The sequence below is a fragment of the Elgaria multicarinata genome, chromosome 7 (assembly GCF_023053635.1).
Source record: "Elgaria multicarinata webbii isolate HBS135686 ecotype San Diego chromosome 7, rElgMul1.1.pri, whole genome shotgun sequence".
Lineage (NCBI taxonomy): Eukaryota > Metazoa > Chordata > Lepidosauria > Squamata > Anguidae > Elgaria > Elgaria multicarinata.
In genome coordinates this window covers 103,215,219-103,231,106 of record NC_086177.1, presented here as the reverse complement: position 1 = coordinate 103,231,106, position 15,888 = coordinate 103,215,219, and the positions used below count along the sequence as shown (strand labels likewise).

Here is a 15,888-nt window from a genome sequence, read left to right as displayed (position 1 = left end):
TTTTAAGGAGACACAAATCAAGATGGCTGCCTTTCTGAGACCTAAGTTGTGTTCATGAGGTAAAAAATAAAAATAAAATAACAGTTTTCTGGAAGAGGAGGCCAAAGTGGAAAGCTATCCATTGCCTTAACTGAATTTAAAGATATCATCTCTCTTTCTATGCCAGCTAAAATGGTTGTTTGTTTTCCAAGTAACAGTTATGAAGCCATAAGAATAATGAATCAATCAAGGGAGGGATATGAGCTCCATGCCTTTGCCTTGCTGCCATGAGCTATTGCAAAGAAATGAAACCAATAAATTTGTTGATGTATAACAGAGACGAGAAGGATCAATACTTGATGAAACTGGAAATAATTGAGAGAGGATTCAGTGGAAGGAATCTTGTGTGCCGAGGCCCAGTTGTAAGAACATCTTGTATTTGGATCTGAATAGGCACAATCCTCTGACTGCTATGGGCACTGTAAAGGAAGTCAGGATCCACCTGACAACCCTGCAAGGTAGGCTCCTGGACCAAACGTCCTGAACTCCCCAGTTGCCCACCTCCCTGCCCTGTCCAGAACCGGGACGAGCCAGATGTTCATGGGAATAAACCACAGACACACATTTAGGGACCAAAGCAACTTTATTGCAATCACTAAAACTAACACGTAAGGCCTTGGTTATAAAACAGCCCCTTAAAAGTTTGGAAGTGGAAGAATAAGGGAAGGGGGGAGGAAAAGGGGATGTGGACAAGGAAAAGGGGATGTGGACAAGGAAAAGGGGATGTGGACAAGAAGGACGCAGACAAGCTGGAGTGTGTTCAGAGGAGGGCAACCAGGATGATCAGGGGTCTGGAAACAAAGCCCTATGAGGAGAGACTGAAAGAACTGGGCATGTTGAACCTGGAGAAGAGAAGATTGAAGGGAAACATGATAGCATTCTTCAAATACTTAAAAGGTTGTCACACAGAGGAGGGCCAGGATCTCTTCTCGATCCTCCCAGAGTGCAGGACATGGAATAACGGGCTCAAGTTACAGGAAGCCAGATTCCAGCTGGACATCAGGAAAAACTTCCTGACTGTTAGAGCAGTGCGACAATGGAATCAGTTACCTAGGGAGGTTGTGGGCTCTCCCACACTAGAGGCCTTCAAGAGGTAGCTGGACAAGCATCTGTCAGGGATGCTTTAGGGTGGATTCCTGCATTGAGCAGGGGGTTGGACTCGATGGCCTTGTAGGCCCCTTCCAACTCTGCTATTCTATGATTCTATGAGTGAGGAAAGAAGTGAGGGAAAACTTTAATACTTAGCCATTACCCCAAGAAGCATTCATACGACCCCACACCCAGCCGAAATCCGGCTGGCCTTCTCCAGAATACCCACACATCTTAAAACATAAAAAACTTTTCTAACTCTGGGCAACCTCCGTGGTTGCCACGGACCTGATCTTCCCACTTGACGTACGCGCGCACCACCAAGGAAGATGAAGAAACTTCATCATAAAGCTTTTTATCTCTTTTTGGGACCCCTGGTCCCAGGAACCTGAGTAAACCAACCAGTGCCCTTCCTGGGCTATAGCCCACCCCCTCCCATCGGGGCCAAGCCACCTCTTTTTCCCACAGCTGAATCCCGTTAGTGTGTCGAATGCCCTGATAACCTCCAGGTGCCAGTGGGACTTGGACTGGCTGGAGACAGGAATGACCTTGGCTGGCAGCCACCAAAGCCTGGCACACTCATACAGCCAGTTTGAACAATAGACCTTAGATCCTACCTAAGGGCAGATCTTACACCCTCATAGCAACAGCAAGTTAAAGGTAAAAATTTGTACCCCTGTCCTTCACAGGCACTGCCAATTTTGCTCAGTAATTGGCTTGCAGATTAGGTACAGGATGGTGGCTTCCTCCAGTATCTTTCCTTGGGTTTTTACACATTGCATAGAAGCTGTAAAGGAAGCACGCCCCAGCAAAGCTGGCCTTTCCACTGGATTTTGCACAGATCCCCAGAACATACGCACACAGCTCTCAATTTAGAGGTTTAAGACCAAATTTTATTTCAGGATAAGTGGTAGGTTACATGGGATTAGCATACTAAAAACTATAAAACATGCATATATATAAGAACCCAGAAAAAGCAAGCTAGAAACTAAGTTGCAGCTCATACATCACCCAACCTTGAGTCAGCCAGCTCAGACCAACCCCCCTTCCCAAGAATAGCCTTTATAGTTTTCTTTTCCTTGCTCCTTCCCCCCTTCCCTCGGCTTCCATACGAAGATCCTTCACACCTCCGCCTGAGATGTTAATTTTTCTCTCAAGGCCTGCCTTGCCCCAAGTGGTTCCTGGATGTGCCAGTACGCCCCCATGCAGCTGGCCGCTTATCGCCCAGTTCCTAGGAACCATAATAAAATTTAACATATTAAAAGACAGACCATTCCCAGTAACATTCACCCATCCCTTACAGAAGCCATCCAGGGTCTGTCATCACTCAACAGGCAGCCATAGTTCCTTGACGAGTGGACCTATATGATGCATGTGTTGGCAAACACTTGTTTGTTGCATTCACACTTACATTTTTTAGATGTATACCAGAGGCGGCATATTGTATGGGCAGGATATGTGTGACCTCTTCCCGATCTCCCAACTCCCAGTCCAACACTTTAGCCACTAGGCAACACAATGCACATATTTGAGAAAAGTGTGCCCAAGACTGCATGATATGAATGGAAAACAAGTTGGGAAATACATATATTTGAACATGAACACAAAAATGTGTATATTTGGAGGGGGGATGCATGCACAAAATATTGTGAATTCCCATGCAGACCTTTTTTTTAATATATAATCACTTTTGCAAACATATGTGGAAATGGGATGGAATGAATGTAGTGTGTGGCGTAGTAGCTAAAGTGTTGGGCTGGGAGTCGGGAGATCTGGGTTCTAGTCCCCACTCAGCCATGGAAACCCACTGGGTGACTTTGGGCCAGTCACAAACTCTCAGCCCAACAGACCTCACAGGGTTGTTGTTGTGAGGATAAAATGGAGAGGATGAGGATTATGTACACCACTCTGGGTTCCTTGGAGGAAAAAAGGTGGGATATTATTATTATTATTATTATTATTATTATTTATTTATATAGCACCATCAATGTACATGGTGCTGTACAGAGTAAAACAGTAAATAGCAAGACTCTGCCGCATAGGCTTACAATCTAATAAAATCATAGTAAAACAATAAGGAGGGGAAGAGAATGCAAACAGGCACAGGGTAGGGTAAACAGGCACTGGGTAGGGTAAAACTAACAGTAGAAAGTCTGCACAACATCAAGTTTTAAAAGCTTTAGGAAAAAGAAAAGTTTTTAGTTGAGCTTTAAAAGCTGCGATTGAACTAGTAGTTCTCAAATGTTCTGGAAGAGCATTCCAGGCGTAAGGGGCAGCAGAAGAAAATGGACGGAGCCGAGCAAGGGAAGTAGAGGCCCTTGGGCAGGTGAGAAACATGGCATCAGAGGAGCGAAGAGCACGAGCGGGGCAATAGTGTGAGATGAGAGAGGAAAGATAGGAAGGAGCTAGACCGTGAAAAGCTTTGAAGGTTAACAGGAGAAGTTTATATTGGATTCTGAAGTGAATTGGAAGCCAATGAAGAGATTTCAGAAGCGGAGTAACATGGTCAGAGCGGCGAGCCAAGAAGATGATCTTTGCGGCAGAGTGGTGAACAGAAACCAATGGACTGATGTGAGAAGAAGGAAGGCCAGAGAGAAGAAGGCTGCAGTAGTCCAACCGTGAAATAACCAGCGCATGAACAAGCGTCTTGGCGGAAGAGACAGACAAAATGCAACAAATAAAATAAATAAACCAGCCACTGGCATGAAAAGCCCACAATCTCAGCGAGGAAGAAATGAAGACTTCTGTCCATATGCACCTGTCACACAGGGTGCTGTGATCAGACTAGTTTTCTACCTTGCAGACGTCTTGCCCATGACTGCTTCCTCACTGTTAAGGGTAGGTGCTCTACCTGTAAGGTTGGATCCCTCCCACAAAAGGTGCAGTCCTCAGCCTTGAGCATCCCAGAGCAAGAGCTCAAACAGCGTTGCTTCAAGTCGCTAGATCTGCCTTGAGTCAGGACATCTCGCACACAGCAGCCAACTGTCCTGGTCGGCTGCTCCGCTATGTGGGAAGCTTGTTTTTAAAAGCAGCTGCTGAAGGGGGGGGCTGGATCAGCGAGAAAAGAAACAAAATCCAACCACTGCGATGGAACCATCTGGTGAAGAAGAAGTGGTGAGATGTAATGATTTCCAGAGTGTAGCTGTGTTTGTCTGTTGCAGAAAGAAAGAAAGAAAACACAGAAGAGTCCAGCAGTACCTTAAAGGCAGACACATTGATTCTGGCGTAAGCTTTCATGGAGTATAGGACACTTCATTAGATGCACAGAGTATTATGGAGAGTTTTAGGTCCTTTTATACAACACATAAGGTGGTGATGGTGGTGGCAGGGGGTTGAAGGCTGGGGTCAGAAGGAAATTCAATGCAGAAAGGACTCATGGCGACAATCACAGTGGTCATTCACAGTGCAGCTGTTGCTGATAACAAATATCCTGGCCCTAGCCAACTTGACTGGCCCATAGCCAACCTAAATGTTCTCGGGGGGGGCACATAAGTAGGGGGACACTTCATCTGGTTTGCAGATTGTTTAAAGACAAAATTATAAATGGTTTTCTTAATTTATTTGTATTTTTTTAAAAAGGGTTAGAGAAAATGGGGGGGGGGAGGCAAGCCCCCCTTGGCGACAGGCCCACACCTTGAGTGTCATTTTTTTATGGTATAAAAGCACCACTTGACTGCCATTTTTCATGGTAACAGAAAATAGGTAAGCTAGTTAAATAATGTAGTGCGATAAAAAAAAGTCCTTTATCCTGATTCAAGCCACTGGGGCCATAGCTAGACCTACGGTTTATCCCTGGATAGTCCAGGGGTCAAACCTGTTCATCAAGGTGACACACAGGGGATCCAGCGGTCAGGCAGGGGCGAACCCTGGATGATCCCAGGATAAACCTTAGGTCTAGCTGTGGGCTGGCTATAGAGTTAAACCTGTTGATGAATTCTAACTTGGCAGTCTCTCACTCTAATCTCCCTTTGAAGTTCCTTTCCTCCACAATGGCCACTTTAGGACCTGTGATGGAGTGTCCTGGGAGACTGAATATTGTCATTTCTTCTCCGTAGGGACTGGCCCGTTTGTCTTAATCGGAATGCACAAGGGTACTGCTGAAAGAAGATGACATATATCACATTGGAAGATGAACAAATGAATGAGGCCCTAATGTTGTGGTTGGCATTATAAGATCCTGTAATAGCATTTCTAGAGTAGCTATGGGGAGAGAGTGGGCATCTGTCCTGTATAAAACACCTGAAACTCTCCATAGTATTCTGTACATCTAATGAATGTATACTATAGTCCATGAAAGTTTATGAAGGAATAAATTGGTTAGTCTTAAGGTTGCCACAAGAGTTTTTGTTGTTTATGGTGAAGAGTACATCCTTATCCCCTGGATAGATTCCAATTCATTCACTGTTCTGTAATGTCTAATATTTTTGCCCCATCGACTATAATGGTTTTGGTATGCAACACAATAATTTGGTCACATCTCTTGAAAATATCCTTAATGCTGATCGCTGTGATGCACTCCGCTCTGTACCTCCTGAAAGGGGAAGGAAGAGCTGAGTGATAGAGCTCTGGTTTTGTCTGCAGAAGGTCCAAAATCCAATCCCTGGCATCTTCTTTGCCAAAGATTCCAGGTTTGGAAAGATCTTCCTGGAACCTTGATGGACCACTGAGAGCCAGGATTGTGCTGTAGACAGGTGTGCTGATACCTGTGTGCCTCCAGGGAGAAAATATGTGGGAAGGACAGGGAATGGAAGGGGGGGGGGGAATTAGGCCAGCTGCCTCCACACTTTAATCAGTTCTGCACAGAGCCTATGTGGATTTGGGTTGCCTCGTGTTCATTGGAGTTATTGTGTTTCGAACCAAAACTGATGTGAACAAACAGAATGCCAAAGCAGCAAGTTAAAGCAAAGGGGTCACTTTCTTTGGATGACGATCATATAAACACAGCCCAGACAACACCAATGCTAAACTACAGAAATACAGGCAGAACCAGGTCTGCTCCAGCATTAATCCAGAGTAACCAGATCCAGAGCAACTGGATTCATTTCCTAGACATTTGCAGAAAAAACAATGGCGTTCTCCATTGAGTCGGAATTGGGCCTCAGAACCAACTGTGGAATTTTCTAGAGAGTTGCTCTGTGGTCAGCTTCAGGGGGTTGAAAGGGGAGGACTTCAGGGAACATGTGACACCAGATGAACGTAACTGTGGAAATTGAGACACCCCTATTATATAATGATGATATGATGATGATGATAATGATAATGATGACGATGCACCCTGAGCAGCTTGTAATCTAAAATTCAACACGGGGGGGGGGGGGGCAAGAGAATTAGGAGAGTGGACGGAAGTGGGTGTACAGATAAACAGGGAAGTCGTATGTGCACTTTCATCAATATTATGAAAGGCGGAGATGTCGTTTGATGGCCGTGCATTAGTCACCCAGGATTCATCTGGCGCCTGGCCGCTTGATAAATGCTACCTTGTGCCCTCTTAGCACCAGACCAATAATAAGATCATCGTTTTGGCATCGGCACTGCCATTTGTTATTCTGACACAGAAAAAAGGGGGATAAGGCAAATTAACGATTGGCTGGCTGCATGCAGAAAGCCTGTGTCGTGCTCCGGGATGCTATCCACCATCTGGCAGCCATGAGAAGTAGCTGGCAATGCATGCGACCATCCATCTATCTGAGAAGAACAGTTCTTGATAGCTTTCTTTTCTCATCTCCAATCCATCCCTTTGACCATTAAAGGCATTTATTTGACACTGACATTGCTAATGTGCATGAGTGCAGAGCAGGGGCGGGCAACGTTCGGCCCACGGGCTTGTCCAATTTAGCCCACGGAGGGTTGTACACCCTATGTGGTGGGACCCTCTCCTCACCCCTTACCTAGGGTGACCCTATGGAAAAGAGGACAGGGCTCCTGTATCTTTAACAGTTGCATAGAAAAGGGAATTTCAGCAGGTGTCATTTGTATGCATGCAGCACCTGATGAAATTCCCTCTTCATCACAACAGCCCTGCCCTCTGTTGTATCTGGTCCAGTCATAATGGGAGGGGACACCCTGTGTGTGCTTTCAGGCAAGCCTGAATATTTTTTAAAGCCCCCCCCCATGTGCTTCAGAACACCTCCATTGCGAAATAAATCCCTCCCTGTCCGAGCCCCGGCTTAACGGGAACACAGGCTGCATCACGGTTGAGTCCGTAAACCGCTCTGATGAATTTCGCTCCATCCAGAATGCGTTTTTGGCGCTTCTGAACCAGAGACAACCAAGCCCTTGCCTGGGAGGCGGCGTCCGCGCGTGCACGTGTCAGCAGCATCCCCAGACCCCCTACCTCCGCAGCCTCCTGTTTTCTCCCGGCAGCCTTTATTCACACGATTCCTCTCCAGTGCGCCACCCCCCCACCACCAAGGGGTCCCAGCATGAAAGCGGGGGGGGGGGGTTCCAGCAGCAGCCTCCTCGTTCTCTCTCCATCCTCCCCTCCCCGGGTCTGAAAGGGAGACAGAGACGCCGAGCTCGGCGTGACTGCTGCTGCTGCCGCCTCCTCCACAGGAGAGGGAGGCAATCCCGCGGCGGCGCTCCATATCTGGGGAGCTCCATATTTCCATCTCTCTGCAACGATTGGCAATCGCATTAAAAAAAAAAAAAAGCGGGGGCTGGGAGAGGCGGCGGGAGCCGAGAGCTCCCTCGCCCGCTTCCCCAGGGACCGCCGGGCCCGGGCCAGCGATTGCGCGCGCCGGCCGCTCGGCGACCGCAAAGCCCAGCCTAGCCAGGCCCGCTTAGCTAAGCCGGGGAGAAGGCGGAGCTGGGAGAGGCCGCGCGGCGCCTGGTCCCTACAATGGGCCACGCCCGACGGTGAGGCTGGGCGGAGACAGCGAGCGAGCGAGGGCGGGCGGGCGCATCGGGGCAGCGCTTGGCAGGCGAGGCTGGCGCGCGCGAGCGAGCGAGGAGGGGGCTGGGTCGTGGCGGGGGGCGGAGGAGGAGGAGGAGGAGGAGGAAGAAGGCAGGACTCCTGCACCAGGCTGGTAAATAAGCCCTGCCATGCTCTTCTCCCGCCTGCCCGGCTGGTGCAGGTGCCGCGCTCGCTGCTGCTGCCCGCGCCTCCGGCCCCCCGGATGCCTCCGGCGCGCCTGAGCTGACGCCCCTCTCCCCCGGCGAGGATGCCCTGACCGAGGATGTGACCCCCTCGCCGCCTCCCACCCCCTCGCCCTCCTCTCCCGCTCCCCGCCTCGCCTCGCCCCGGCCCTGCCCTGCCCTCGGGGGACCCTTTCTCCCCGAGCGGGCGGTGGGCTCAGACCATGGCCTTGGGCTTCCCCCAGCTGCTGTCCCTGCGCCTGCTCACCCCTCGCTCGCCTCCAAGGACCAGGGCGGCAGCAGCGGCGGCGGCGGCGGCAACAGAAGAAGAAGAAGAAGAAGAAGAAGGGGAAGAAGAAGGGGAAGAAGCCGAGGAAGATGGGACTGAAATCCAGGAAGGCGGCGGCGGCGGCCGCGGCTTCACCGCGGGCTGGGGGTGCTGGTGACCGCGGCGGCGGCGGGGAGGAGGAGAAGAAAGCGGGGCTCGCCGCCGGGGATCTGGAGCAGGGCTCCTTGGCCCTGGGGGCCGGGCCGGACAAAGACGGGACCCTGCTCCTGGAAGGCGCGGGCAAGGGGGACGGGGGCAAGAGGTCCGCGCAAGGGATTGGGCTGCTGGCCAAGACGCCGCTGAGCCGACCCGTCAAGAGGAACAACGTCAAATACCGGAGGACCCAAACTTTGATCTACGATGCCCTGGAGAGGCCGAGAGGCTGGGCGCTGCTCTATCACGCCTTCGTGTGAGTCCCTGGCTGCCTGGGCCGCTTCGGCGTGCATGCATGCGGTTGTTTATCCGACGCCTTGGGTTTTTGGGGTTTTTTTTTGGCAGCGACGGCCCCTTTTCTTTTTTGGGGGGGGGGAGGTTTTGGAGAGAGGAGTCACGCCCCCGCGGGTGGTCACGCGTGGGAGATCAGGGAGAACCCGTCGAGTGGGTCGGTTCCACGGTCGGACCCGTAACATCTCCCCCGTTGGGATCTACCAGGCGACAGACACGGATTCTGGAATGTGTCTGATTCAGGGTGGTTTCACACATGACGGGGCGGCAAAGCTGGGTTTGCCAGTAAGTGACGTGCACCCAACAGGGGGCTGCAGCTGTTCCCGGTAAGAGACCCGTGTCTCCAAGCGCATAGTTATTGCATTCATTTTTCTGACTGAAGACAGCTTAGCTAATGTAATGTGTGAATCAGACTTTGCGAAGGTTCTGTCAAATGCCGGGTCACACACAGGCACTGGGTTCTGGTTCTGGTTCACAAGTCACTTATTCCACCAAAGGCGTGTTGGCTGTGCTGTGGGCAATTTATTTCTGTGGGCAGTTTCAAAGAAAACGATGTGGATTGTAGCCACAGAAGCACATACTGATGGAATATGCCCATGCATGCACATACACAGAGAGCTGAATTCTTGTAAAAACTAAAATCCACATTTGCCTCCCCCCCCCCATAAGGATATATCCTGATGTGTTTGTGGAATTAGGTGATGTGGCAGTTCTGCCCCCCCCTCCCCCAACAAATAAAAAGCTATTTCTTTTCCTGGAAGTTAAAGGTTGCCAAGATGGTGTGGATTGATGCATTTTGCAATTGTAAAGCGTGGCTTTATTTTCCTCCTAAAAGCTGAGCTCTGGAGAAATTTGCAGGCCATGATGTGAGATAACGTAATGTTATCTTGGTCACATGCAGGTGAACATGTTTTCCTGAAAGTCTAAAGCGCTCAAGGTGTTGTGGGGGATTTGCCATAGAAACGGCGGTGTTTGATGATCCAGCAGCGTTGCTTTATCATTCTAGTATAGGCAGGAGAGTCACGGAAACTTGTTGTCAACCAAAGGAAATGCATTGGGAATTTCTCCGGGAGTAGCGCTTGTGCTTGGAAAAGCAACAGCAGCAGCAGCTACTTTCAAATTGAAAAGGGAAAAGCTGTCGGGTTTTTTTTTTTTTTTTTTAGGGTGTATGTATGTTGAAAATGTTATCTTATCCTGGCTCCAAAGATGCTGCCTTGATTAATTGGGAAAGTTTGCATTTTTTGTTTTTTAAAAATGAGATGTTATCCATTGAAATTTAGCTCTGCATTGAAATATGCAGATGAATAAGCTTTTAGAAAAAGCAAAATCATTGATGGATTTATGTATCCCTTTTAAAACTGCTTTTCTTCATGAGACCAAAGATCCACTTAACCAGCGTTTTGGTTTCTGTGGTTAGTGAGATTCCCCTGGGAAACTCACAAATAAGACATGGAGGTAGTAGGGCTGTTTGCTTCTGCTTATTTGTAGGTGTACTGCCGCTCCACATGGAGGGTCCCTGTGATTGCATGGCTAATTGATAACCTTCCATTATTTTATTGAAAGATGAGTTCAGTTCACAATGACTATGAATTAAACGTTTCTGTACGCTGCTTATCATCCGGACAGTGTGCTGCGAAGACCTTGAGAGGAAACAGACTTGAAACCAAGGTGGAATCCAGGTCGGGGAACCCATGGCCCTCCAGATGTTGTAGGACCACATGATCCATCATCCCCAGCCAGCATGGCAAATGGTCAAGCGTGATGGGAGTCATAGCTTAAAAACAACTGGAGGGGCACAGATCCCCCCCCATGTTGTAGGCGGAACAGAATGGGACATGCACGGGTTGTGTTCTAGAAAAATGTCGTTGGTGTATTCTGTAGCGACAAAAGGGCATTGAGGAACTGTAGAGATGTCTTGGTTTACATCAGCCTTCCTCAACCTGGGGCGCTCCAGATGTGTTGGACTGCGCTGGGGCATTCTGGGAGTTGTAGTCCAACACATCTGGAGCGCCCCAGGTTGAGGAAGGCTGGTTTACATCGTGGCATGTGCAGTCACAAAAGAAGTAGCCTGGGGAGGCCAAAACAAGTTGGAAGAGCAAGCTGGAGGCATTTATTTATTTATTTATTTATATAGCACCATCAATGTACATGGCGCTGTACATAGTAAAACAATAAAACAGCAACACCTGACCACATAGGCTTACATTCTAATAAAATCATAAGAAAACAATAAGAAAGGGAAGGGAGTGTACCAAACAGGCACAGGGGACAATGAAACTAACAGTATAAAAGTAAGATCAAAGCCAAGGTCTAAAAGCTTTAGAAAAAATGAAAGTTTTCAACTGAGCTTTAAAACCTGTAACTGAACTCATGGTCCGCAAATATTCTGGAAGAGAATTCCAGGCATGAGGGGCAGCGAGAGAAAACGGACGAAGCCGAGCAAGAGAAGGAGAAAACCTTGGGCGTGTAAGAAACATGGCATTGGATGAGCGAAGAGCACGAGCAGGGCAATAATGTGAAATGAGAGAATAAAGACAGGAAGGAGCTAGACTGTGGCAAGCTTTAATTATATTTATTTATTTATTTATTTATTTCATTTATATGCTGAAGCTCTCTGGGCAGAGTACAAAGCTATTGGCTGCCTCACATTTTTTCACAGACACAATCCACTGGGGAGCTCACCGGTGGAAATCCTGAAATTGTGTGGGACCTGAGCACAGAAGCCATGCAATTGTGTCCAGGAGCCAGTCTGGTGTAGTGGCTAGAGCAAGGGGTGGGCAATGTGGTACTCATGGGGGCACCAGTGCTCTTGTGGACTCCTTGTTGCTCTCCTCCCCTCCTTTTAAAATAAACACATTTTCTTACTGGGAGCTGGCATTGCTATGAAATAGGTTTCTGCTGGTGATGAAAAATGGGGGTTCAAGGGAATTGCTTAGCATGTTAGTGCCCAGACTACCTGTTTTGTGCTCAGTCATTTGGGCAGGTTATGTGTCCTTTGCCATGCCTTTCCCATGGCAGCCATTTTGTGGTGGTGCTCAGGGTAGTTTCTCAAATCGCTAGATAGGCCCATGGCCAAAAGCGGTTACCTACTCCTGGGCTAGCGTGCTGGGATTATTGTGAAGATTCAGGTTCAAAACCCAAATCGGCAACCAAGATTTCTGGCTGACCTTACCTCACAGGGTTGTAATGAGAATAAAGGGAAAGGGAGACCTGGTATACCACCCTGAGCTCCTTGGAAGCAGAATGAGATGTATATTAATAACATTAAGAGTTATCCCATAATGCCAATTATGGTATGTTCATAGGTTAGTTATGTGGTGCCCTTGGAGCAGCGTTCTTCAACCTGGTTCCCTTCAGATGTTATGGGGTAGAATTCAACATAAGCCGTAATTAGAGTAGACCCATTGAAATAAACAGGGCTTACATTAGCCATGACTAGCTTAAATTCCATCGATTTAAATGGGTCTACTCCAAGTAGGTTGTATGTTGGATTTTACCCATAGACTCCAACTCTCATCAGGCCCAGCCAACATGACCTATAGTCAGGAATGGTGGGAGTTGTAGTAGAAGAATGTGGAGGGCATCAAGTTGAGGAAGGAGTCTTCTGATAATGGCCATTGGACCAGAGGAGGGCCGGGGAGCCTTTTTTCAGTTGAGGGTTGCATTTCCTCAGGTGTCATCTGTTGGCAGTGGGTGGGGGCTGAACCCAGTGGTTGGTGGAGCCACCCCTTCTCTCCATCCTTGACCCTCCCCCCTCCCTCAAGAACAGATTGCTCTTGCCAGAGATTTGAACTGATGACTAACAGATGGTTTTCAAATCAAGCCAAGGGCCAGAAGTCGACCACTCTTGGCATAGAGAAAAGTCTGAAGGGGCATGTTAGACTCCCATTGCTAAACCTAAGTATGCCTGGCTCCATGAACTGATATATAATTGCCTGGGAATTTGTGTGAAACGCCCAGAGAGCTTCAGCTATTGGGCAGTATAAAAATGCAATAAATAAGTAGTATACAAACTACTCTGAGCAACTCAGGCTGAGACCCTCCAGCACTTCAAGTGGGACTTAAGAAACCGAATTCGGAGGAAGAGCAAGCTATAAGTTAGGGTTGACAAGCAGTTAAATAAATTAATCACGAGATTTTGTGTGCATGTGTGAGGGTTGGTTAGTTGATGGAATTTGTATACCTTAGCCGTAGGCGTGCACAGCACATTTCATTAGGGTGTGCACCCAGGCATTTTTTTAAAAAAGGTGAACATTTATTGAATACTCAATCATAAAGACATTATTTTTAATCATTTATTAAACACTGTAGACACTGATGCCCTACTATGCGTTCAGCTTGTTTGACTGTGGGAAGGCCATTGCAGGTGAGGGGAGGATTGAGGCAATGCTTATTGTTTCAGACATTAGGGTGCATCTGGCACACCCGGCACAACCCTTGCGCACACCTATGAGCTTAGCATGCAGGTAAAAATAATAGCTCTGAAACAAAAGGCATATTTTGTTTTGTTTTTTACAGTGCTGCACATGTAATAGCAGGAATCCTTGAGAAGAGGCATTCCTTCATAGTTGAGAGAGAAGCGGGATTGCCTCTTTTAAAATGGCACTTGCTACTTGCAGTTTTTGTATGTGCTTTTTTAATCATACTTAGAGATCTGCCCCCTGATCAATCAGGGGACCTTTTCAGTTGTTCAAAAGTTGTTTTTAAAAGAATTAATCCAAATGATTAGAGGCCTTGGCATAAATAAATACCTTGTAGTTCTGTACTGTATGTATGCTATCCCTTATCCATAGAATCATAGAAGGAGAAGGGGCCTACAAGGCCATCGAGTCCAACCCCCTGCTCAATGCAGGAATCCACCCTAAAGCATCCCTGACAGATGGTTGTCCAGCTGCCTCTTGAAGGCCTCTAGTGTGGGAGAGCCCACGACCTCCCTAGGTAACTGGCTCCATTGTCATACTGCTCTAACAGTCAGGAAGTTTTTCCTGATGTCCAGCGGAATCTGGCTTCCTGTCCAGGGAATACAGACTCTTTGCTTTACACATACTACTTAACAATGTTCACATGTTACGGTGGGTTGTAGTGAGGAGCAGAGGATATCACAAACTGCATTGATCTGGGATTCTGGTTCTGCCATGTCTCAGTCAAATCAGATCCTTTTGATTATCAAGAGGAAACGAAGCCACTTGTGCAAAAAAGGAAAGTTTATCGATAAAAAATGGATGAAGAATAAATATGCAACTCTTCAGTTGACAAAGCAGATCTCTGTCACACTGTTTTTGTGCTGGGTCCCCCAACAATACGTGAAAAGCTCTTCCTTCAGGAACACAAGTTCCTCCAAGTTTTTTGTGCACACATCGCCCCTTGGATTAAGACCAAAGAGCAAAGCAAGCAGGTTTGCTTTTATAAGGGCCTCCTTCCTGCTCAGGAGCAGATTGGACGTCATGTAGAAACACACTCTCTTCCCAAAAGCAGTAGGGCTAGGCTTGTTTCCCATGGGAAATGAAACCTGTCTTTACTCAAGCAAGGTGAGGTAATCAGCTGGCCAAAACAGTTACAAGGTGAACCTGTAGATTACCAGCCTGTGCAGAGAGGCCTTCTTAATTACCCGTGAAGCTGCTGGTTAAGCCAAACTACACAGGTCTCTAGAGTCTACTTACCAGCATATAAGAATGCTGTGAAGTCAACTTTTTTGCTCACCAACTAACTCACTGCACAAATCTCTCCCCCCCACCCCCAATCCTGCATGGTCTCACATGGGAATCCTGGTAAATGCTAGCAGTTTTGCAGACAAGGAACATCTGGCAACTTGTCGTCCATGTCAGTGTTCACATGACAGCAGACAAGATACTGCCAGTTTGACCACTCTGAACTGCCCTTGCCAGAGCTAGGAAGGTTTGATGAATATCCCTCACCAGACGACACACTAAAGGCCTTGCTAGACCAGGCATTAGCGCGGTGTGAGGCCCGGTTTCCCTCCTGTGCATCCAGATGACGCACAGGGGAATCCGGGGTCAGGCCGCGCTAAAACCTGCCTAAAGCCGGCATAAGCGAATTCGCTTATGGCCCGGCTTTTCCGCAGCCCCGGCGTCAGGCCGGGGCTGTGGAATGTCTAGCAGGGTCTGTGGCTTTTTGCGGCTGCTCGCTTACTCGCGAGTAGCTGGGAAAAGCCACGAACTGGGCACAGCGCTCATACGTGCCGGGGGGATCCCGGGGCGGGGGGGAGAGGGGCGGGGGGGAAGGCCGGACCCGGCAGGAGAGAGGGGAGGGGGAAGGCCAGACCCGGCAGGAGAGAGGGGGGGGGAGAAGACCGGGCATCGGGATGGGGGCGAGGGAAGGAGAGCCGGGGACAGGGCATCGCGGATGGCGCGGTGGGGGGGAGAAGGACAGGCATCGGGGATGGGGGGAGGACGGGCAAGCAAGCGAGGGGGGAGGGGGTCATTGGGCATTGGGGGGGAATCAGGGGCAGGGGGGCTTTATTGTTTTTTTAAAAAGCACTTACCTTCTCCGGCAGCTCCCCGGCGCACATGGTCCCTTTAAAAAAAAAAAATGGCCGACGCTACGGGGCTTCCCATTGCCCCGTCGCGTTGTGCGTCTAGAAGCCGGCGACGGCGTGCGCTAACTCTAGTGCGCCGTCGCCCCTCCTCCCTGCCGGCTTATCCGGCAGGTCTAGCAAGGCCCTAAGTCATGGTGTTTAAGCATTTTGAGCTGAACATTATGGCTTAGCATGCCATGTGAGCCATGACTTAGTGTGTTGTGTGAACCATTTCTAACCATGGGGGCTGCATAACCACAGTTTAAACATGCTCATTAACCATTTGCTGCAAAAGGGTTGGTGGCCTTGTCCCCTTTGCAATCTCAAAAACCAACCAAGAGTGCTGGGCTCAAATGGGCTCCTCGCGTCCAGTTCTGGG

General features: G+C 48.7%; 1 protein-coding gene across 1 annotated transcript in view; it reads left to right on the top strand.

Annotated features, from left to right (window-relative positions):
• The first annotated feature begins 8,351 nt into the window (after positions 1-8,351).
• KCNQ3 (potassium voltage-gated channel subfamily Q member 3) overlaps positions 8,352-15,888 on the top strand; it is a 193,157-nt gene continuing 185,620 nt past the window's right edge. Inside the window, exon 1 of the mRNA XM_063131151.1 lies at positions 8,352-8,939. Within this exon, the coding sequence (XP_062987221.1) occupies positions 8,581-8,939 (359 nt within the window). The 5' untranslated portion in view covers positions 8,352-8,580. The remainder of the gene's footprint in view (positions 8,940-15,888) is intronic.